This window comes from Globicephala melas, chromosome 1, assembly GCF_963455315.2.
Source record: "Globicephala melas chromosome 1, mGloMel1.2, whole genome shotgun sequence".
NCBI classification, from domain to species: Eukaryota; Metazoa; Chordata; class Mammalia; order Artiodactyla; family Delphinidae; genus Globicephala; species Globicephala melas.
This window is the reverse complement of record NC_083314.1, coordinates 5,218,240-5,242,639: the sequence shown is the minus strand read 5'-3', so window position 1 is coordinate 5,242,639 and position 24,400 is coordinate 5,218,240. Positions and strand designations below refer to the sequence as shown.

General features: G+C 35.3%; 1 protein-coding gene across 1 annotated transcript in view; it reads right to left on the bottom strand.

Moving 5' to 3' along the window:
• Positions 1-434: 434 nt before the first annotated feature.
• Positions 435-24,400, bottom strand: part of ZBTB41 (zinc finger and BTB domain containing 41) — a 49,523-nt gene continuing 25,557 nt past the window's right edge. Inside the window, exons 7-11 of the mRNA XM_060294534.1 lie at positions 21,905-22,000; positions 20,389-20,495; positions 18,628-18,733; positions 13,482-13,570; positions 435-5,172 (exon numbers count right to left, since the gene is read on the bottom strand). Coding sequence (XP_060150517.1) covers positions 4,517-5,172; positions 13,482-13,570; positions 18,628-18,733; positions 20,389-20,495; positions 21,905-22,000 — 1,054 coding nt within the window. The 3' untranslated portion in view covers positions 435-4,516. The remainder of the gene's footprint in view (positions 5,173-13,481; positions 13,571-18,627; positions 18,734-20,388; positions 20,496-21,904; positions 22,001-24,400) is intronic.

Here is a 24,400-nt window from a genome sequence, read left to right as displayed (position 1 = left end):
TACTTTTGTTTCTTATTAAAAAATACATTTCGAGTCATTTTAAATTTGGCAATGAATCTTAGAATAATCCAACATGACTTTAAAAGTCCCAATTTTTCCTCTTAGAATAATCCAACATGACTTTAAAAGTCCCAATTTTTCCTGAGTTCATCAACTCAATTTGTTTGTTGGTTGGGATCTTGCTGCTTTTTATGAGACCCATCTCAAACCATCACCTCTGGCTCAGTTTTAGGCAAACTGAAAAAAGAAGTGGTTCAGTGTAGAGCTGGGTGGTTTGGTAACTGATTATTAACAAGAAAAGGTGGGGGATGGGAGGAGGAGAGGCAGACACACTGCTCTTTTTACTTTATTTGTCAGATTCCTCTAATGAGCATCTAGAGACAGGCCCAGGAGTGGCTTCACAGTAACTAGAAAGGCCACAGTAGTAGAGATTTAAAAAAAAAAAAAAAAAAAAAAAAAATCACACTAGTACTTGGTGCCAATTTTCCTACAAAAACATAAAGCAACCTAAAAACAACTGTTGCCTGACCAGCAGGCAACACACACATAAGACCCATAACAACAACAAAACCACAATCATTTTTTAACCAAAACAATCTAGCCAGCAGAGTCAACTCCAAGCAAGTATAGCGCACTGAAAAGGCACAAAGCATTCAATCCAGAGAAGACTGGGCATATATAAAAGGACACTGTCAAAGAGCTGATGCTCCCCATCTGACTTTCCACCAATGATACAGCAGAGTGATCTGCTAGGAAGAGAACGCAAACAAACTTACACACACACACCAGTTAATGGTGTTTTTAATTCGTTTGCAATTATAGAGTGAAAAGCAATGAATGACATTTAAATACTTGTTAGCCCTTAACTAATAGCTTATAGTCACTCCTCAAAGATGTTTTGACAATTTTAAGGTTGACAGAAAATTATTTATGTACCTACTTCATGATCTACCATCACTTTAAAGAAAGTCACTTAATAAAGCACCAGTTTAAAACCCTATTTTTGCTACTCCTCTTCAACAGATGACTAAGTTACTTACTTAAAAGTATGCAAAGATCACTGCCTTCACAGTCGTTGGTGAAATCTTGCTGGCATGAAGAACAAACCCTAATCTTAAATAGCATTTTAGGCTGCAAAAAATAGGTGGGGTTTCTTACAAAAAAATCTTCAGCTTGTCTTAAAAAAAATTCTAAGGCAAAATTAATTAATAGTGTAGTGTAAAAAGTAAGCTTATTTTTAGCATTTAATAGTGTCCACTTAAAAGATAACATTCAATTAATTAAACTGAGGAAAACTGAGTATTTTTATTTGTAACTGGTTTGTCAGTATGACTATTCCCAGAGTATTTTCTTCTGTTCTCATTTTTATACATATAAACACAAACATTTAATCTTAGTATTCAAACGATTTTTAAAAAAAATCCATAATCCTAGGACTTCAACTGTGCTTCTTTGGACACATATTTATTCAAACAACAAAGAATTTAAATTCTTTTAAACTATTTTAATACCTACTAAAAATCTTTGGTACATTTAAGTAAAAATGGATTAGGTTAACAAATTCCTACATTTGATAAATTATTCAATTTACATAATAAGTGCTAACTGCTATCAACTACAAAATTAATTTAAAACAATAAATTATGCTCATAAAATAAAAAATTCTGCATGAGGCTAAACTTAGTTGCAAGATTCAAAATTTTAAGTATAAAATTTACAGAATTAATGGGTTTTAGAGTTAATGGAGCATTTGTTCAAAATGCTCCAAATCACAATGTGACAAAAGGTTAACTGAAAAGAGCAGGCCTCATTTCATATTTTTTTGTGCCAACTTCAAAAACTTATATACATTCAGTTTGCTCAAATCCATGAGGTTTTCACAATTGTAAAATTTCGTATATTCTAATTTGGAAATTAGAGGCAGATTTGTTTGTCTGTTCACCCGCTGAGGTTATTTCTTCATAAGAATTATACTACCTACCTCCCAGACTGTTTTCAAGATTACATGAGAAAACGCAGTGCCCGGCACCTTGTAAGCATTCATTAATGCTCCATTTCTTTCCCTATTAGTAGCTCTGCCACTTATTAATGATGTAGGCTTAACCTCAGATTCTTTATCTCTAACATGGGAATACAGTATGTCATTTCTATTTCAGAGCTGGTTATGAGGTTTAAATGAGATAACTGTGAAAGCATTGTATAAAACAGTAAACTACTATTCAAGTTTGTTATCTACAATAATAACTAAATATAATTATGTTTCACTTTATATAAGAGATGTATTCCAGAAAAGTTCTATACTGTAAACCAATTCCTACAATCAAATCATATATTTAAAGCATTAGGAGATTATTATTAAAAGAACCCTAAAGTCAATACCTTCAAAAAGCAAGGTATTCTTTTGAATGTTGAAAATGCAACACCGCAACACCCTCTTTTTCTGCTACCAAACATATAATATACCACACACATATACATATATACCATTTGCCTTTCTGTAAGTCCAAACTTTTCTACATTGGTTTATATGCAAGGCAGGGTACACTTTTAGATATGATTTCTTTTCATCATACTAAGTTTTTTAGTTAAGTCTTGCAGGTCTTTATGATAAAAATCATAAAGATATGTATTTTTTAAAGTCATTTTGAAAGACAGAATAATAGTACCTCATATAGTCAAGTTCTATCATGTAAGTACTCCAGACATAACATTTCCACACGAAAGTAAGAATGCTTTATAAAGAATTAATACATAACTAGTATCTATCGGTCCTAGGATAATTATAACCAAACTTTAATAAATGAGGCAAAACTCAGGTTGGTTTTATTACTTATATGAGCTACTTTGGTTAACTGCCCTAATTCTCAACTTTTTTTTCTTTTGTTTTATTTCCATTAGTGTGGTGAGTATTCCTGTAAAGTACCTTCATTTCTTAAGTGCTTCAGGAAACAAGTTTCCACATTATTAAGTGGTTAAATTTTATTCACTAAAACTTCATTATTTTATTTGTGATTTTTTTCACAAGGGCTGGGCCAGACTTTACACAAAAAAAGTGCTTAAAGCAATTAGGAGTGTAAACAAAACTGAAGTAGAAAACTCTTAAAATTGCTATTTTCCAGTAGTTTACATACAAATGACATGCTAATAATAAATCAACCCTGCCTATTCTCTAACCCTTTAAGCAGCTCTACTAGGAAACATCCTAGTTTAAGTTTAAACTGACTTGAAAATATGGAAAGTGCACATCTTTAAAGGTTATTTTACAATTCTGACTGACTTTTTCCTCATTTAATTTTAATCAGTGAGGCTTTGCTCCAACTGCTATTTACTTTTACCAAGTCCTCAACTTTTGTCTCATACAAAAATAAAAATCAAGGATAATTACAGACATTAGGCTTATTGTAAAGCAAAAATAAAGATCTAGATTACATGTAAATCTGTATACAAATAATGGTTCCCTTTAATTAAAAAACATTAAGTTCAATTAGACACAAATTTTATGTTTGTTTGGCACCTTTTCTAACAATCATATATGAAATCTGTAGGTTCTATTTCCCAGAGTTTCAGTTAGCAAAGGTAAATGAGACCAAAAGTAGCTTGTTAAATTTTCACTAATTAGTTATAACTGCCCTTCCCATAGTAAGATGAAGATATATGTTGTGATATATTATTGTTTCTGAAATAAATGGCAAAATACATAAGGTGAACTTACCTTGAAAAATATCTAGTTAAAACTGTCATATTTTGCTTTTAACACATTTTCAACTTGTGTAATTTAATGCCTAGACCTGTATTTGCATTTCTTATTCACAATAATTGAAGCACAGGCAAAAACCAACCATCTGGGTAATTATTTCAATTCTACATTTCCTTTAATGAGCTAATCCTGCATTAGTTAGCTTTCTGGCTTTGAGTTTGTCAAAAGACCAAAGGATAGTCATAAACTGAAATTATGGCCGGATGAAAAAAGAACACCCAACTATCCAAGACTTTCTTATAAATTCAAATTCCTGATTTCAGTTTTTAAAAATCTGGAAGAAATAATCATGACACTTAAGTTAGGATAAGGAACAGTTGCAACTATTAGTTCTATATACTCTTGTATTCTTTCTTAAAAGCTACATCATCCTTAACACTTGTTTGGAAGATGGGGAAGGGAGAAATGAGGAATGAGACTAAAGAAGAATAAAAATTTCCATTGATGACTAAAAACAAATACCCTCATAATGTTAACAGCTAATAGTTTTGAAAAGTTAAAGAAACCATTAAAAATTAGCATTAGCCTTTAAAAAAATCATAAAAATGTCCATTTCAAATATTATACCTCAAAATATGTCCAAATATTCATATGTTCAGTAAACAGAGATACATATTTTTCTTGATTTGAAATGGTTCTGAGGACTTGAGAAACTAGAGAAAATGAAAAAATAGCAGCCCCACTAAGTTAAAAGCTGTCAGCTCTAGGCTACCATTAACACGTAACCACAGAAAAAGTCTGTGGAATGCTTAGATTTACTCATGAATGATGCTCACGACTAGAAATATTTTGTACAGCAGTGGCATTATCAAGGCCCAATAACGTTCCAAGATAAGACTGTTCTCTAGGATCTAGCATTTGTTCAGGTCGGACTGGATGAACTATATTTGCAGGCTGAGGAGTAAGAGTGTATTTCTCCAGGAAAGCTAAGTCAGCTGCTCGTGGGTAATCAGTGGATGGCTGCTGTGGCGACAAGATCTCGTGAGAAGGTGGAGGGAGAGTAGTGGTGTGACGCACCAGGTCACTCTGAGTGTCAGGCATCTGGACTGGAACCAGCGTTACAGGGACACACACTTCAGCAGACACACTCTGCAACATAGTCTTGGCTTCTGACGGGTAAACTTTGGGCTGGTCCATATATTGTTTTGTTTCTGTTTGAAAGATTTTATCATCGGATGAGTACTCTACTGGCAAGGATACAAGCTTCTCCTCAGAAGCACTGAGAGGATCGTCAGGTGACTTTATGCCATGAACGTGGTCAATGTGGTATTTCAGCTTGTCTTTCCGCTTAAATGTTGCATTACAGTGCTGACAGTTGAAAGGCCGGGCATCAGAATGAATGACCAAGTGTTTTGTTAAAGTTTTCTTAATTCTAAAAGATTGATTGCAAATTTGACACTTGTATGGTTTTTCACCTGTATGAACACAAATGAAATTAACTGTAAAACGCAGTCACTTGGTAAGACAATGATTTTAATTAAGTAGCAAATTTTCCATGGGAATTCTTACACAAACTTAATAAAAGCAGTAATGCATGCTATCACAAAGTGGAGACAGTATAGTAACTGGTAAAGAGAATGAGCTCAAACATCCAAAAGATCTTAGTTTGAATTCTAGCTACACCATTTACCAGGCAAACCTGGAGCAAGCTCCCCAACTTCTAAGCACAGTTTCCTCACCTGTTATATGGAATAATAACAGTACCTACCTCACAGACTCGGTGAAAGGACTGAATGAGAAAATGAAATAATAGTGCTTAGCATTACACTGGCACGTGGTAAGTACTTGATAAACCTAGGCTGTTGTCATTATTGCTTGCTTGCTATTATTCCCACTATATCCCCTAAAAGAGTTGTAAACTAGAGCATTTGATTTCCTCCCACCCAAGAAGGATAAAAGCTAAAACAGCAACTCGATTAACCTGGTTCTTTGGATCAGAATGAGAAGTAGTAACACAAATGTTTAGCCTGATGTTAGAATAAGGAGAGTTGATGAGGATCAAGAATAAGGAAGCTTGGGCTTCCCTGGTGGCGCAGTGGTTGAGAGTCCACCTGCTGATGCAGGGGACACGGGTTCGTGCCCCGGTCCGGGAAGATCCCACATGCTGCGGAGCAGCTGGGCCCGTGAGCCATGGCCGCTGAGCCTGCACGTCCGGAGCCTGTGCTCCGCAACAGGAGAGGCCACAACAGTGAGAGGCCCGCGTACCGCAAAAAAAAAAAAAAAAAAAAAAAAGAATAAGGAAGCTTGGCCAGTTTTCAATTCTTCCTGAGTCAGGTTCTCACACAGCAGTTTTTGGTTTTTGTTTTTTTCCCATGAAACATAAATTCCTACAGTAGCCAGGGTGGTTGGCTAATCCCCGAAAGTTATGATTTTGTTACCTTACATGGTGAAAGGGTCTCTGCAGATATGATTAAGGTTAAAGACCCTGAAGTGGGGAGATTAACCAGGTAGGCCCAATCTAATCACGTGGGTCTTTAAAAGCAGTGATAACTGAAGATGAAAAGGTCAGAGAGCTGTGACAAGAGAACTCAATCCCGAACTGCTGGTTCTGAAAATGGAAGAAGGAGGCTAGGACCCACGGAATGTGGCAGCCTCTAGAAGCTGAGAAAGCTCTCAGCTTACAACCAGTTAAAAAACTAGAACCTGGGCCCTGGTCCTGCAACTCAAAGAATCGATTCTACCAATAATCCAAATGAGCAGGAAACAGATTCTCCTCTAGAGCCTCCAGAAAGAAATGGAGCCCTACCAACACCGAGGTTTTAGCTTGGGTCACACTTCTCACCTACAGATTTGTTACATCATAAACTTGTATTGTAAGCCATTTGCAAGAGAGGGGTACATAAGACAAAGTGATCAGTCTAACATACATATAATTGGAGTCCCAGAAAGAAAATAAGAGTATAGGTCAAAAACAGTATTTGAAAGAAAAATTGACTGAGAATCTTCCTAAATGAAAGACAAGTCATAGATGCAATAAGTTCTACACATCTTACAAAATACAAAAAGAAAGAAAAAAAAAAACAACCCCCAAAACACATCTGGGCACACTATAATAAAACTACTGAAAATCAAAGACAGAAAAATCTTAAAAAGCAGTGAATTAAAGAGAGATTTCTTTTAAATGAGCAACAATAAGACTGCCAGTATGTTTTTCAACAAACACTAGAGAAGGTCAAAGAGGAAAAAAATGACACATTTAAAATATTGAAAGAAAAATAACTGCTAATGTAAATTCTATAGTCAGCCAAATAGTCTCCATAAAGTAAAATAACATTTTCAGACAATCAAAACCTAAGAGAATTTGGTGCCAGCAGATATGCACAAAAGGGAATCCTACATGAAGAAGGAAAATGGTCATGAAGGAAGGAGTGGAGAGTAAAGGGTAAATATGGTTAAAAATAAATGAGTTATTTAAAGCAAACAAACAAAATAATAATGTTTTACATGGTTTAAAGTATATGTAAAATTAAAATACATATAACACGTAAAGGCTGAGAGAGATGAGGTGTCGTAAGGTCTTTGAATTGTCTAGAAAAGAGATCAAGAACTAATTTAAGATAGACTCTAATAATTTAAGAAGAACACATGTTGTGATCTTCAAGGTGACCACTAAAAGAATACTGAAAGAACATACAATTAACAAGTAAACTGAGGGAAAATGGGTAATAAAAATACTTCATAATTACAAGGAAATGAAGACAAGAAAAAGAAAGCATCAAGAAACAGATGGGACAAATAGCATGATGACAGATTTGAACCCAAAAAAATGAGAAATCATGTGACATTTAAATGAACTAAACATCCTGATTAAAAGAGGTTACCATAATAAAATAATACTCCAAAGACACACATCTTAAATACAGGCCCATATAAGGACTGAAAGTAAAAAGAAAAAAATACCACATAAATATTATCCAAAAGAGAGCTGGTCCTTTATCCCAGCATAAAAAGGGACATTTTACAATGATATAAAGGACCATCAACAGTAAGATATAACCATCTGTACATAGCTAATAACACAGCCTCAAAATATATAAGGCAAAAAACTGAAGAACTCAAAATGAAAAATAGATAATTTATAATCAACAGTTAGGTTAGAGATTTTAACATATAGCTCTCAGTAACTTATAGAATAAGTAGACAAAAATATCATATTAGAATGCAGAATATTTGAATAAAATACATTCTCTGACAAAAGTGGAATTAAGCTAGACATTAGTAACATAAAAATACTTAGAAATCCCCAAATATTTAGGAATTGGGCAATACAGTACAATTTAAAATAAAGCACAAATGAGAGAATAAATCAGAAGACATTAAAAACTATTTTTAACTGAATTCTAATGAAAACATAAAATATAAAATGAGTTGTGAACTGTAACTAAAGCAGTATTTAAAGTGTTTAGAACTTTAAAATATGTATAATAAAAAATAAGAAATGCCAAATTTAATGAAGTTAGGCATCTATATAAAGAAGATAGGGAAAGACAGAAATTAAATCCAAATAAAATAGAAAGAATAAAAAAGAGAAAAGCAGAAAAGAAATATACAACAAATATAAAAGAGAAAAAAAAATCAACAAAATCTAGTAGTTTTTTGAAAGATTAATAAAATCAACAAATTTCTAGAAAGAAAAAACAAATTACCAATAGGAATAAAATAAGGTTATCACTAAAGATCCTATAATCATTAAAAGATAAATAATACTCTGAATTTTGCCAATAGATTTTATATTTTAGATTAAATAAAATTCCTTAAAAATGAAACAAGAATTGAAAATCTGACAGCTCTGAAACTATTAAGGAATCTTTAATTGAAACCTTTCTCCAAAGAAAACAAGTTCAGTGGAATTTATCAGTGAATTCTTCCAAATAGTAATGAGGAAATAATGCCAATATTATATAAACTCCTCCAGTTAACTGAAAAAAGATGTATTATTTCCCAAATTATTTTTTGATGCCAGCATAGTCATAATAAAACCTGTTAGGGACATAACAAGGAAAAAAAATAGACAGTATGTCTCATGACCATAGACCAAAAAAAAAAAAAAAAAAACCCCAAACAAAAATCAGTGTATTTTATCACAATAATAAAGAACAAATATATAATCACCTCAATAAAAGCAGGGAAAAATCTGATAAAATTCAACACCTATTCATGACAAATACTCTAACTAAACTAGGAACAGATGATAATTTCTTTATCTGAAAAACAGTATCTACAAAAATCTATAAAAACCATACTCAGTAATGAAATATTGAAAGCTTTTCCCTGGAGACAAGTATTTCCACTATCAATATACCACTGATGATATGAACCAAAGCAATAAGGTAGAGAGAGAGAGAGAGAGATGCAAGGACTTAAAAAGGGAGAAATAAACTGTGATTATTCACAGATGGCCAGTTTGTATGCTTTAGAAAATCCAAAAGTAGCTAGAAGGTATTTGTGTTTGGAAATTTATAAGCTGTTTCTAAATTCAGATGAAAACATAGAGGAAAAAGAATAAGAAAGACAATGAAAAAGAACAAAGTTGGAGTATTTACACTACAAGATATCGAAAGCCACAGTACTTTATATGGTATAGTAATGGTGAAAGAATATACAAATAGTCCAATGAACAGAAGAGAGTCCAGAAACAAACCACACATATATGATCACTTAACTTAAAACAAATAGGCCATTGAAATGCTCTGAGGCAAGGATGGTCTTTCCAATAAACGGTGCTAGGGCCACTAGATAACCACATGTCAAAAAAACAAAGAACTTTGACCTTACCTAATAATAAACACAAAAATAAGATAAAGTTCATAATCTAAATATGTAAGTCAAAATAAATCGTCAGAAGGCAAAAGAAAAAATATTAATGACCCTGGGGTAGGCAAAAGTTTCTTAAAGGGGATACAATAAACCTAACTAGAAAGAAGAAACCTGATACAAGACTTCTTTAAAATTTGGGACCTTCAGTCATTGAAAGATATCATTACTAGAGTGGAAAAGCCAGCCACAGACTAGAAGACACCTGTAATTTAGATATCCAACAATGAACTCATACCCAGAATATAGAAGGAATTCCCATAAATCAATTTGAAAAAGATGGACAATCCAATTTAAGAAAATCAGCAGAAGAATGAATCATGTGTTCCATAAAAGTGAATATCCAATGACCAATAAGTGTATGGAAAGGTGCTCAATATCATTACTCATCACAGATATGCAAATTAAATCCACTTTGAGACAGTGCAACATATCCAACAGAATGGCTAAAAAAAGAGACACTATCAAGTATTGGTGAAAATGTGGAGCAACTGGAATTCTCATACACCATACACTACTGGTAGGAGGTAAATTGTCACAATTACCTTGGAAAACTGGTTAGTAGTGTCTACCAAAGTAAAACATATGCATATCCTATAAGCCAGCAATCCCAGGGCTAGGCATGTACACAAGAGAAATGAATGCAGTGTGTATGAAAAATCATAGACAAGAATATTTAGAGCAGCTTTATTTATAATAGACCCAAGTAAACACAAACCAAGTGTCTATCAAAGTAAAACAGATAAATAAATTTTGATATATTCATATGAAAATGAAACAAACTACTTTCATGGATGAATCTCATAGACATATGACTGAAAGAAACCGGACAAAAGAGCGCATACTGTATGATTCCATTTATATGAAGTTCAAACAGACAGACTAATTAATGGTGATATAAGTCAAAATAATGATTATTTTGCAAGGAGGTTACTGATTGGGAGGGGCCAGGGAGGGTGCTTCTGGAGTTCTGAATGTCCTACATCCTGATCTGAATGGTGGTTACATAGAAGCACTCATTTATAAAAATTCATTTGTGTACTTTATGTGTTATACTTCAATAAAAAACAGCTTAAAAATTCTGCCAAGTCTAAAATCAAGCCCTAAATTTATCAGCTTTATACCCATTTTAACTGAATGTATTACATCTCAACAAGACTACTGCTGAATAGACATAATTACTACTCTGAGGATTACACAAGCAAAGCACATAGGAGATGAGAATAAGACATTTGTAGAAAAAAATCTTATATCCATTTTCCAATGAATTTCTCTAATTGTGTGGTTTGAAAACATACATGAGTTTAGAGGGTAGTTGTAGGAAAACATGATAAATTCATTCCTTGAATAAATATTTATTAAGCACCTACTATTTACAAGTCCTGGGCTAGGCGCTGATCATATCTATTCATTTGAAGCACTTAAGGGTACTGACCTGGCCAAAACTAAAACCAATCACTTATTTGTACCTCTTCTAAAGAAGGAACAATGGAAGAGAAGAAGTCTGTAGGGACTCCGGCAAGGGTATTCCAAAAAACAAGAATCTAACAGTACAGACAATGCAGTAAGGGTACCTGCACTAGAGAAAAGGAATCTGGGGAACACAATTATTCTCATCACCAGAGAGGTGCACTGTTACAACAGGAAAGATGGCTCAGCATCCTTCACCATTTCCTCAGTAAATGATTCCATACAATTATTACCTAATTTTATTCTATAACTACATTTAGCAATTCTCCTTCTGATGAATAAATTTAGCAACTCTACTTCCTTGATAAGAGAAAAGGACACGTTGGCCAGCACACATTAATATCTCATTCTCTAGAAGGTTAATAGTAAGCTGACACTCTGGTGATTCTACTTCCAGTGGTTATTGAAGAACTCCTCAGAATACTTATAACTATTAGTGCACAGATATAAAATTGAGTTTCTGGACCTGTAAATCTCAGGAGTGGACTTGGGAGCATAGCACCCAGTTCTTGGAACAGCTGCTCTGTGAAGTCCTGTCTGGGTAGCCTGCTGATCACTTTAGATCAAGAGGTGGCAAACTATAGCCTGAAAGCCAAATACAGTCTCTTGCCAGTTTTGGTACATAACATTTTCTTGGAATGTGGTCACATTCATTTATTTATACCCTTCTATGGCTGCTTTCATGTTACCACAGAAAGTTGAGTGGTTGAGACGGAGACTGTCTGGCCCACAAAAACTTAAATATTTACTATCCAGCCCTTTACCAAAAAAGTGGGCTGACCCCTGCTTCAAATGATTTCTCCCTCTCATTTCATAACAGCCATAAACTTTATCTTATTCTGCAACAGAGCTCATTTCCTTAATTTTCAATGGACAGAGGGACTTGCCCCTAATTTCAACTAACTTTGAGATATCCAGAATTGAGAATTCCACGGTCATTGGTCATCAACTAATTACTACAAATCAGTGTTTTCAAAAAACCTAATGCAGTTAGAAAGCCAGCTCTTATTAACTTTCTCCTCTAGATAATTCCTGTAGTTTTACAATTCTTAAATCATCAGTGGTTTCAAATTAACTTTTCGTAAGTTCACCAACTTTTTCAAATCATGAGTTTATTAGGCATATTACTTACAACTAGTGTGGAGACTAGCATTAATATAGTTTCCTCATTTTTTACATTTTTATATATTTATATACCCCCCAAATTATGACTTTCTCATTTTGAGAGAGGTGTAATTTTATTTTTAACAGCAGTACTATATCAGTAATAAATTCTTTACTGAAATTCTTTGCTATTGAAATTGCCCAAATCCAGTTATTTCCAATTTTGATATTTATGAAATCAATTATTTTTCCCTACCAGAACAGCAGCTTGACAAAATCCAAAGTAAATATAAAGCAAGGCAGCCATAAATGCACTAATGGGTTTCTTTCTTAAAAAGAAGGAAAGAAAGCTTTAAAAATTGTTAATTTACATGAGAAGTCAAACAAGAACTGACAACATATATGAAAAAATCCAAAAATCTATGTTTCAATATATGGTAGCACTGCCAAGGGAAAAAAGGAAAGATTAAAAAAAATAACTTCCGGAAACCAGCTGAAGCAAATCATTCTACTAAAACTACCTATAAATCACAACAAATCATTCTACTATAAATCACAACTGACTATGTAAAAAGGAAAGCTACCCAACAGTAACTTGGGGGCTTTCCTGGTGGCACAGTGGTTAAGAATCCACCTGCCAGTGCAGGGGACACAGGTTCAAGCCCTGGTCTGGGAGGATCCCACATGCCACGGAGCAACTAAGACCGTGTACCACAACTACTGAGCCTGTACTCTAGAGCCTGCGAGCCACAACTGCTGAGCCCATGTGCCACAACTACTGAAGCATGCACACCTAGAGCCCGTGCTCTGCAACAAGAAAAGCCACGACGAGAAGCCTGTGCACTGCAACGAAGAGTAGCCCCTGCTTGCCGCAACTAGAGAAAGCCTTCACACAGCAACGAAGACCCAATGCAGCCAAAAATAAATAAATAAATAAATATAAAACAGTAATTGGTAAACAGGACAATGAGGTCATATTTTAATTACTCTTTTAAAAGAGAAGAAAATAAAAGAAATGTCTTCAGAGCATCTCATAGATATAGAGGAACCAAAAACAACCAGAAAAGGGGACGATGAGAACTAAAAGTTGAATAAATTCCCTAAGGAAAAAAATTTTCCCAAATTCTACAAAATGATATTCAAAAGTATTGAAGCTTACATAATAATGGAATAGTAGATCAGAATATTGTCTGTTCATGACATCAATTCTAATAAGTAAAAATCTTACTGGGGGAAAAACAAAACAATTTCACCAAGAACAACAAAGTATAAATGTCCATATTTCACTTCTGAATAATTACACAAAAATATATACAAAATACCCATTAGGTTTTACCTGAATGTGTCCGAAAATGCATTTCCAGACTTGATTTGCCTTTAAAAATTTTCTTACAAACATCACACTGATGAAAGGTTGCTTTATATCTAAGAAAATAAAATGGTTTGAGCTTTTCAATATAATTTTAATAAATAACATAATGAAAATATGTTACAACTCATTTACAACTTCATATATAATTCTCACATTAGTAAAGCATAGAACTCCAAATGAACATGGAAATACTTTTTAAGTATCAACCTTATCTCTGATTCTTCCTTCTCCAGTTATATTCAACAAATAAATCTATAAAAGATGTCCTTAGATTTTCAACTTTAAACTGCTTAATTTTAAGCTTTAAATCAGCAAACTTTTGTATTATTATTTTCTGTTAAAAAATACCAAAGGAAAAATTGTAGGGACAGAAAAAAAAAATCAATGAGAGGGGTAAAAGGGGGTTGACTACAAGGGTACAAAGGTGGACATTTCAGGGGTGATATAGATCTATTCTGTGTCTCAACTTACGGTAATGATTACATGACTGCATGCATTTGTCAAAACCTGCAGAACTACACACTAAAAAGAGTGAATTTCTCCGTATATAAATTGTACCTTAGTTAAAATAGATGCAAAAATGAAACTGCAGCAGTCTCAAAATCTGCATTCATCAAAAGGGGACACTTTTCCTCGGTAGGTACGCTTTATAACAAATAAATATTATAAACTTAAAATAAATTTTACACCTAAGTAAAAAAGAATGAGATACCAGTCTTTTATTTTTATTGTAGATTAATAGACATAAAAAGCTATAAATTACTCAGAAGTTAACTTAGAAGCAAAGTGTAGTGCCTAAGAGTATGTACTTGTGAGTTAAACAATCCTAAACTCAAAATTTAGTTGTTAGGATTAATATATTTGTAAAATGATTAGCATTTAAGTGATAGTTACTAGGAAAGCCATATCATCTCACCTTGGAAGCAATTCACTTCTAATGAGTACATGGAAAAACAAATCAAACACAGGCTACCATAATGTTCTAGAAGACAGCTGGCCTTAACATATCCACTGAGTGTTACTGGAATGTTTAGCATGTTGTTACTAATATTGAATAGCAATAGTATGCCTAGGGTTTCAAATGCCATTCTCACTTTTCAGTTCATCCAACTCTACATTTACAAAGTAGCTACAGAGACACCAGGCAAGGCCCTGTCTTCTAGGAACTTACTTCTACGTGATGAAATGGACATTTAAAAAGATAATGTGGATTTAGTGAACTGGGAGTGTCATTGATAAACTTAGCAAAAGACTTGCAACCTGTATGCCTGGCTTATCTTATTCCATGTATATCCATGTTAAATACAGAGATACAAACAGGGTTCCCACGGGCACATAGAGAAAGCAGCAGTGGTAACTCAACTAGGGGCAGTTTTGACCCCCCCTGGGACATGTGGCAATGCCTGAAGACATTTTTGGTTCTCACAACTAGGGGTAGGTAGGTGCTACTGGCCACTGCCATCTAGTGGGTGGAGGCCAGGGATGCTGATAAACATCCCACAATGCACAGGACGACCCCACAACAAAGAATGACCAGGCCCCAATGTCAGTAGTATTGTGGCTAAGAAATCTTGGTCTGTACTATGGACAGAGTGACATTTTAAACACAGATATGCTCAAAACACAAACTGTCTCACAGTGTATGTAGGAAAAAGATAAAATCTACAAGGACCTGCATGGGTCAGGCTCTATGTATATATCTCTCCATTCTCACACAGATGCTGAAGAGCAGAGATTTTCAGGCCAGGAGTGATACACAGTTCCACATGGAGCAGAGATGCCTAGTATGAAAGGGATTTAAACAGGTCTACTGGATTTGGCAATAAGAGACTCCTACTGATAGCAACTGGAGAGGGATAGTAAGGTCAGAGGTCACATCCCAACAGCTTACAACAGTGAACAGAAAGTGAAGGAGAGGATACTGAAGGAGTTACCATTTAAAAACATTCAGAAGAAGAGACATTTGAAAATGACAGGTTGGGGGGCGGGTGCTAGTCTTCATCACTCTCCACGTTCTCTCCTTGAATAATCTGCACATAAAGTGCTCACATGTAATTCTTTATACACAGCCCAGACTTCACTTCTGAGAGGTAGACTACTATCCACCTATCGGATTTTATGTTTCAGTGTGCACTGAGCATCTCAAAGTCAATATACACCAAACTCATCATCTCCCTATGTTATATTCTCTAACTCTGTGGCTGGTATCAATCAACCACTCACTTGGAAACAGGAATTCCTCGGAAAGAGGAATCACCTGTGACTGCTCCCATTCCCTCAATAAAGGCCTAAATATTGGTCAAATAAGTACCTTCCACTGTTCATTATTAAGGCTACTGCCTAGTTTAGGTCCTCACCATCTTTTTCCTAGATTATAACAGCCTTCTAACTGGTTGATCTACTTGCCTCCAGATTTATCCACCACTAATCCAGCTTCCATACATCAATAAGAGTGATGTACCTAAAATACAAATCCAATTATGTCATCCTCTTGTTTAAAATCTTCAATGGCTTTTTATCTCTTAGAAGTAAGTGTTGGTTCCACGAAATGATCGTAAGGCTCCATATTCTAGATCCACCCTTAGCAGCCCTTGCAGAGCATGGAGAATACAGATTCTGGTTCCACAAGTATCTAGGCCAGCAGATAGGTCACAGGCCCTGCTGGCGGGGAGAGGATCCCAAAGGTCTTTCATGGGGTCTACGAGATCAAAATTATTTTCAAAATCATACTTTAAACATGACTTGCTTTTCTCACGATGTTGACATTTACACTAAAGAGCAAAAGGAACAGTGGGTAAAAGTGGTGGTGCCTCAGCTCTAAACAAGGTAGTGATACCAAAATGTACTAATGGTCACTGTACACTTTCACCACGATGTACTCACAGAAAGAAAAAAAACTGTGATAAAGCAGTAAAATTACTAACTTTATTAAAGTTCACCCTTTGCACTGTGGCCTTTCCGCTAACCTCGTGATGAGGTGGGAAGCATGAAGCTCTACTGCACGCTGGGTACTCTGTGTGCTCGAGGCGCCTGCGAGACCCGCTGTGAGCCCAAGGATCCCTCCCCTCACGGAGCACCATTCCACTTGAGGAAACGGAAGTCAGAGTACAGCTGGACTTGAGTAGGTGGCAGACATTTTCTTGAAAATTCAATGAAGTAAGCCTGTCACTTCAAGGGAAAAAACTGACAGTATTTGTTATCAGTGATAAAATTTGAGCTTTCAAGCTAATTAAGAATTTTGGAAAACTTGCATCTGCCCCTGTGATCTTGACAGCTTCCCAGTTCTCATTCTGAGAGACTGGAAGCAATGTTAACAAGTGTGATTTGTTGTTCCTGTACTGTGAAATGTGGTAACATTGGGAAAATCTGCATAACTCAGTGAACCCTTATTTTCCAAATGACAAATGCATATTACAGTAGGTTAAAAATCCACTTCAGAGCACAAGACAGACCAATGGACTGAATGGAAGAGTATGAAAGCTTCATGAATCTTGTTTCAGATTCCTCTTTGCAACTACCTTGAAGAAACTACCACTGGTTTAGTTTTGGTGTTGCAGCAAAGGGTAACAACCACAATTTTCTAAGAAGGCTTAATATTCCTCTACTCCTAGTTTTACCAACTATGTATCTGAGTGAGCTAGATTTTCTTCATTTACTTCAAACAAAATAACACATAAGAGCACATGTGACAATCCAACTGTCTTCTATGAAGCCATTAAAGAGACTTACAAAAATGTGAAACAATGCCACTCTTGGGACTTCCCTGGTGGTCCAGCGGGTAAGAGTCCGCACTCCCAATGCAGGGAGCCGGGTTTGATCCCTGCTCAGGGAACAAGATCCGCATGCATGTCGCAACTAAGAAGTCCACATGCCACAACTAAGACTCGGCACGGCCAAAAATAAATAAATATTTTAAAAATGCCACTCTTTAGTATTTGTTTTTGTTCTGTAAAGTAGTTATTTTCCATAAAATGGCTATTCATGTTAGCATGATGGGTATATTATTACTTTAAATGAATTAATAAGTACTTAATTTTTAATCATTTTAATTTCTAATATGATTATATAATTTATTTAGACAATAATGTTATTTTTATATTATATAATTTCTATAAACAAAAGCCCCCGAAGTACTAAATAATTTTTAAGGGTATAAAGGAGTTGAGAAAAACAGTTATAGAATCTGTGGAGCAAGTGAGTTTCCAGTTCTATTTTCCACCCACTCATACGATATGTTGAAGTTTTTATTTTCTACTCCAGACAGCATCATGTATATCTTTATATCCCAAAACTTAGCAGCATTCCTTGTATCTAGTGAATACAAGAGTTCAATGACTACAATGAATACATTGATTCAATGAGTGTATCACTGAACAAAATCAATGAAAGAAACAATAAACCAATACATGAAAATGGAAAAAAGAAATACAAATCAACACTCCTTACTCTTCTTCAAATTGGCCTATCATTTACTACATTTACATATACTATGTGTATTTTGTTGATCATATCATTACACTAAGTTTCTTGACACCCTAGACCAAGTCTATTACTTACCATTTGCTCCAAGTACCTAGTCCAAGAACAGAACTTCTTTGAACATTTTAAACTCAACAACTAATCTCAGTTAAGCCTGGATATCTAAACTGTGCTAAAAAGTTGATGTTCAAAGACAGTACATACCTCCTTCAAATAAAATAACATTTTAAATGTTTAGTGTGAATAAAAAGAGGTTTAAATTCTGACAACAAATATTTTCCAGTAACTGCTGTCACATTAATGACAATATATGTAGGCAGTATGTTTATTTATATTTAGCTCTCCAAGAGCCCCTGAAACCAAACATAAATGAAATCCCCAAAGGAAGCCAAGATTTTATACTAGTCATTCACTTCAATGTCTACCTCCTCCTAGCCATTGAATCAACCGAAAACAAGTATGAAAAATATGCTACATTCAATTCCTTTAGGTCTGCAGAAAAGCTATAGAAGCTAGAGAAAAATCACTGATTAACCCAACATCAATTACATAAAATGAACTATGAGACAACTTTCCTCCAACCCAGACTTATCAAGGTAATGATGATGAGAAACTCTGCCTTTTCACTTACTTTTGCCACACTTTCTCTCCAAGGTGTACACTTTTGTAATGGACAGTGAGATGATCCCTACGACCAAAGCATTTTCCACATTCTTCACACTGATGAGCCTTCTCACCTTAAAGACCCAAATATTTTCGTTATAAGGTGCATTTCAATTTTTTTTTTTATCCCCAGAAACAAATTATCCAACAGTAAGATAACACGGTAGAAAACATATACCAGGAAGGTAAAGCCACCCTTTATCTGGGCTGTTTGCCTTATATTCTTACTCAAATATCTTCCTTCAATGACTCTGTACTTATTTTTATGGGTGTGAAGCCTCCTCCCCACTTGGAGAAGGAATCAGTAGCCTTTTGCTGTACACTTCAAACCCTGACGTTCAGTGTAACAGAGTAAGATAAATGAAAGGACCTCAAAACTCAGGATGTGTTTTAGGAATATGTAAGTCTGGATATCAAAAACCTCAAATGAATGTACGCTTAAGATGAGGCTGTCTTATGTTTATAAAAAGGACCTGAACATTTTCAGATCTTTGTGCTTTACTTTTAAAAGATTTTTCATCTGTGGGGATTTCTTACATTTGCAATGAGCCAAAATACAAATATAAAGGAAAATTCTAGATGAGTCCAATTTGTCATCTCTATTCTTTTTTTTTTTGCGGTATGCGGGCCTCTCACTGTTGTGGCCTCTCCCACCGCGGAGCAGAGGCTCCGGAGGCGCAGGCCCAGCGGCCATGGCTCACCGGCCCAGCCGCTCTGCGGCACGTAGGATCCTCCCGGACCAGGGCACGAACCCATGTCCCCTGCATTGGCAGGAGGACTCTCAACCACTGCACCACCAGGGAAGCCCCATGTCATCTCTATTCTTATATCCAGTTACAAAGGCTTGGCCTTTAAAAACCAGCCTCAACTTAACACCCGTGTGCAATTAAACCATGTGACCTCTAGGATTAGGAATTTAGAATTCTCCTGAAAATGGAAATGCGCAATTCCAGTGAGAAAGTCATCAGACCTTCAACATCTCTTAAAAGTGGCTATAACAACCGCAACCTGCCTCATTGGGGTCATTTAAGAAAATGTTATATCTGTTGCATACTTTATATTTTAATTATGTTTAAAATAATAATAATAATCACCTGTTCTACTGGGCTCATAGAGATGGCTCTTTCCCATTATTGTGCTCATATAGGTGGCTCTTTTAGCACTTCCTGAACATCAATCTGAGAGGAAAATACGAAATGAATCCCCAGAGTATAAAAATTATAAATACAGAATAAAGATCTGAAATTGATCAGGATTATTAAGGTACTCTTCCAAAGATAGGGCTTCAAAAATTCACTAGTACTCAACTTTAACACCCCAATTATAATAACTCTCTTCAAGCATCCAAGTTTTGCTAACTTCTTTCAAATCCAATCAAAATGAGAAATATTATCTTGGCTTCTTCCTTCAAAGAAGTGCCAATAGTAATTACTGCACATATCTACATAATATGCAAAATGCAAACCTTGAGAATTTGATTAAAACAAATTTTAAAATACGGTTTGTGGTCATAAAGGATAACCAAATGATTAAAATTACAGTGACCAAAAAACATGTCACAAAATTATGTCTCTTTCAGATGCTTTTTAAAAAAGGTTTTTACAATCAGCATTACAAAGAGGTGACCAAATATACCAAATCACTTAAATTACAGCCAAAATAAACATGATGTGGTTTTCAGGTGTTTTTGAAAAGGATCTTGGAAACATCATTACAAAACGCGCCTCACCTGAATGTATTTTCTTGTGCTTTGTAAGGTGATCGTGACGGATGAACGTTTTCCCACATTCATCGCACTCATATCTTTTATCGTCATGATGTACTCGTAAGTGAAGTCTATAAAGAAAAAAAATTGAAGCCCATTGACACTAGTGACACAGAAGGAAAAAAAAAATTGAAGCCCATTGACACTAGTGACACAGAAGGAAAAAACTTGGTTAACTCTAAATAACAAGAGCTGGCTGCTTACTCAACCACGCTCACCCATTATTTGCTCCATTTCTGACTTTCAGGGTCCTTCCCACTTACACCACCTGACTCCAGGGCTCCCACTCACCAGTTTCAAAGCAGCACTTCAACATCTGCACAGGCTCCCACGACCTCTGGATGATACTCCTTCCTGACTTTAAGATCCTAAATCTGCTTCTGGGAACCTACCAAATGTCTAGGGGCGTCAGCCGATGTTGCAGAGGGAGCAAAAGGAGGACTGAATCAGATGGAATTAGAATCGGACACAGGGGGTAAGTGCACAAGTGACTTAAACATATGATGATAGCAAATTACTAAGGATTAATCCTATTCTGGACAACTGACACCACTTATACACTGACAGTTGAGAACTTAGCAAATTTAATAAGTAATCAACTTTCTGACAATCACATTTTACTACTTTTCTTCACACTAAACAAATAAAGTGTGGCTCATTTCATAGTCACCCAAAAACAGATTATAAAAGGTTATTATAATAGGTTATTAAAATTCATTTAATTTCAATTACTTTTATCCCCACAATCCTCCAACTATATATCAATACATCCTAGTGAAATGAACAGCCTTCCCATTCAAGTTGTCTAAACAGGTATTGATTCCCCTATGACTAAAACCAGTAAATGGACTGGACTACATCTAAAGGGGAAACATTCTGTTTAAACTTAAAAAGAGGTAAGTAAGAAATGATAGTGTAAAAACTAGATTCTTAAGAATATTAACAAAATTTGAAATTGTATACATATCTCACAGTAAGTAATCTATTATTTATTCATTAAAAAACTTTTCATAAATTGCAACTGTAGTCAGCACTCAGCTATACAAATATTACGTAAGTTACAACTATTACTCAGAAGACATTCTAAAACTGAGAATCCTGGAGTTTTCAATTTTGTCATATTTTCACATCAAAATATTCTTTGATAATTAGTACTGAAAAAACACACCAACTTTAGAACACCAGAGTTTTCATGAATTTTGATTCAAAGAAAAATAATGAAATATTTAAATGACAATGACTTAGTAAAGCATTCACCAAACTTAGTGATGAGGAAATATTTTAAAATATTTTATACTACAAAATGAATATTAAAAGGTAGGGGCAAAAGTCTACAGTTTTCTGCACAACTTTGCTTATCACAAGTTCTAAAACATGTTTTAATTCATCAAACGACTAACGCAATGATAAGAAAAGAGAGTTAAAGTGGAGATATAATTTTATCGTACCTAATATTGGGGAAAAAAATGGCTTGACCTACCTGTATGAGCTTCCATGACGAAAACTTTGCCCACAAATACTACAAAGATGAGGCTTTTCTCCACTATGGATTCTCAAATGTTCTTTCAAAGTAGTTCTGCATTAAAAAAATATATATATATGTATTTAGCTATGGATTTTTTAATGCCAATGTATGTATTAAACACAGATTTCTAGAAAGCTTACTAGAACAGTGTTCAAGCTAACAGATAACGATGTCAATTATTCCCTTTTTCCTACAATATGTTTGCTCTTTATTGGATTAGTAGCACCAGCACAATAAACATGTTTATTATGTCTCTCTCCTTAAAAAAAGCAAATAATTTAACTTTGGCCTCCTTTGCCATTGGTTTGCTCTAAGATTTAATATATAGCTTATGTAAACTTCCAAGAAATACAAATGAAAAATGCTCAATTGTCACTACTGATTAGGTAAAACTGATGTTAATTTTAGTGGACAGTGTTTAATAATATATAAGAAATCCAGTTTATCAGTACTATTCCTTTCCAATATGTGCTCAAAACTTGTTAAAAGAATGTTTTAAGGCAAAGAAAACTTTACAGGCACTTGTAATTTCCAGATGCCAACGTTATAAAGGGAAACCAAATAAAGGACACAACTCTTGCTAGCCCTACCGACCCTGGATGGGCCACTGTGTAACCACTGCTGCATTTCCGAGAGTTCTAACATTCGGAGATTTCCCACGTACATACACTGCTGAGTAAGGATGGACAAAGTTATTCTGGGGGGGAAGAAAGGAAAACACATGGAAAGGTTGTTTTCTTTTTTGGTTTGTTTGCTTTTTGTTTTTATAGGAAGACCTTTAAGGGAAAAAATTTTATAATGCATAAGATAAACTATAATTTACCAATCTGTAAATACAAGTTTTCATATAAATATAGCACATTGATTTTCCTGCCATCATACCCATTTGTTTTTTTTTTTAGGAAAGTGGCATTTCTAATCTTTTTAAAATAATGAACTTCTATATACTGAAGAATATAAATATACACATATTGTTTAAAGAATAGTACCAAACGCTGATATGCAGGATAAGACAGAGAACACTCCCATCCCTTACAACTCCCCACATGCTCCTCCCTGGTCCTATCCTCCACCACGTCCCTCTCTCAGAAATAACCATTTATGTAACTATGCCCTTTCTTTGCTTTACTACCTATATAGTACAAATCACTAAACTATGTATCGTATGTTTTTGAAAAACTGAGTAGCAAGCACAAACCTAACAATATGGCCACTACTGGATAAAGGGCCCACAAGGTAATAGCAGCAGGGTCTCCATGTCGGCTTGGCTGCTCAGCTTCCCTGAGCGTTGGCACCAGCCCGTTCCAGCCTGTCAACAGTAAAGTCACGACCAAATACTGCAAAGCACAGGGTTCATCCCAACCAGAGCATCTGGCTGGCTGGAGGGGACCTGGTACTGTAATCTGGCAGAGACACGGTCAAAGTGAGTAGGCTGCTGTGTATATCTGGCTCCTAGGCGTACCATGACCTACGTCTAGTTCTCATGGACAGGTCACAAAACAACATTTCTGTGAAATGAAATGAGTATCCTCAGTTAAATCAAGCAGCCAGGCAAACAGACAACAGCAGGAGCCTCTTAAGCATACAGGTACTATACAGCCAGCAGAATACAGATGAAAATTTGGGTCAGCGAGGGGGACATGGGGAGTTGCTGTTCATGGGTATGAGGTTTCAGTTACACAAGATGAGTAAGTTCTAGAGACCCAGTGTACAGCATTGTGCCTGTGGTTATCAACACCACATTGTACACCCAAACATGTGCTAAGAGGGTAGATCTCGTGTTAAATGTTCTTACCACAGTAAAACAATAAAGCCTTGGGGTCAGACCTACTCCAGCGTTCTGTCCACTAGTTAACAGAGGAAACATGTCAGCAGGGATCTTATCACTGACTACCCTCAACATGTCATGGGTCACAGCCACTGTGAGTGTGGACTCAGTACCCATCACATAATCACATGTGACATCCTGGGATCTTCATTCACCATCCTGCACATGTGACATCCTGGGATCTTCATTCACCATCCTGCACATGGGACATCCTGGGATCTTCATTCACCATCCTGCACATGTGACACCCTTGGATCTTCATTCACCATCCTCCCGTGAACTCCCTTTGCCTCTTTACCGTATTAAAAGTCCGGTTTCCTGGTCTTCCTCTTCATCAGTTTACTTTCTCATTTTGGTGAAGCACACCTTCTAGGGGCTTCATGAGAAAGATTACAGTGAAAGCTAATTTTTTGACATCATGAAGAGTATCCTTATTATCCTCAGACTTGTTGACAGTTTGATTAAGAACAGAATTCTAGGTTGGAATTTCTTTTTTTTCCAAATTTTGAAGGTACAACTGGACCACCTTACTTCCAGGGCTGCTGCTCAGAGGGAAGTCCGAGTAACTCTCATTCTTAATTCCATGTGTGTGACTTTCTCCCTAGAAAAAACAGAAGCACAGA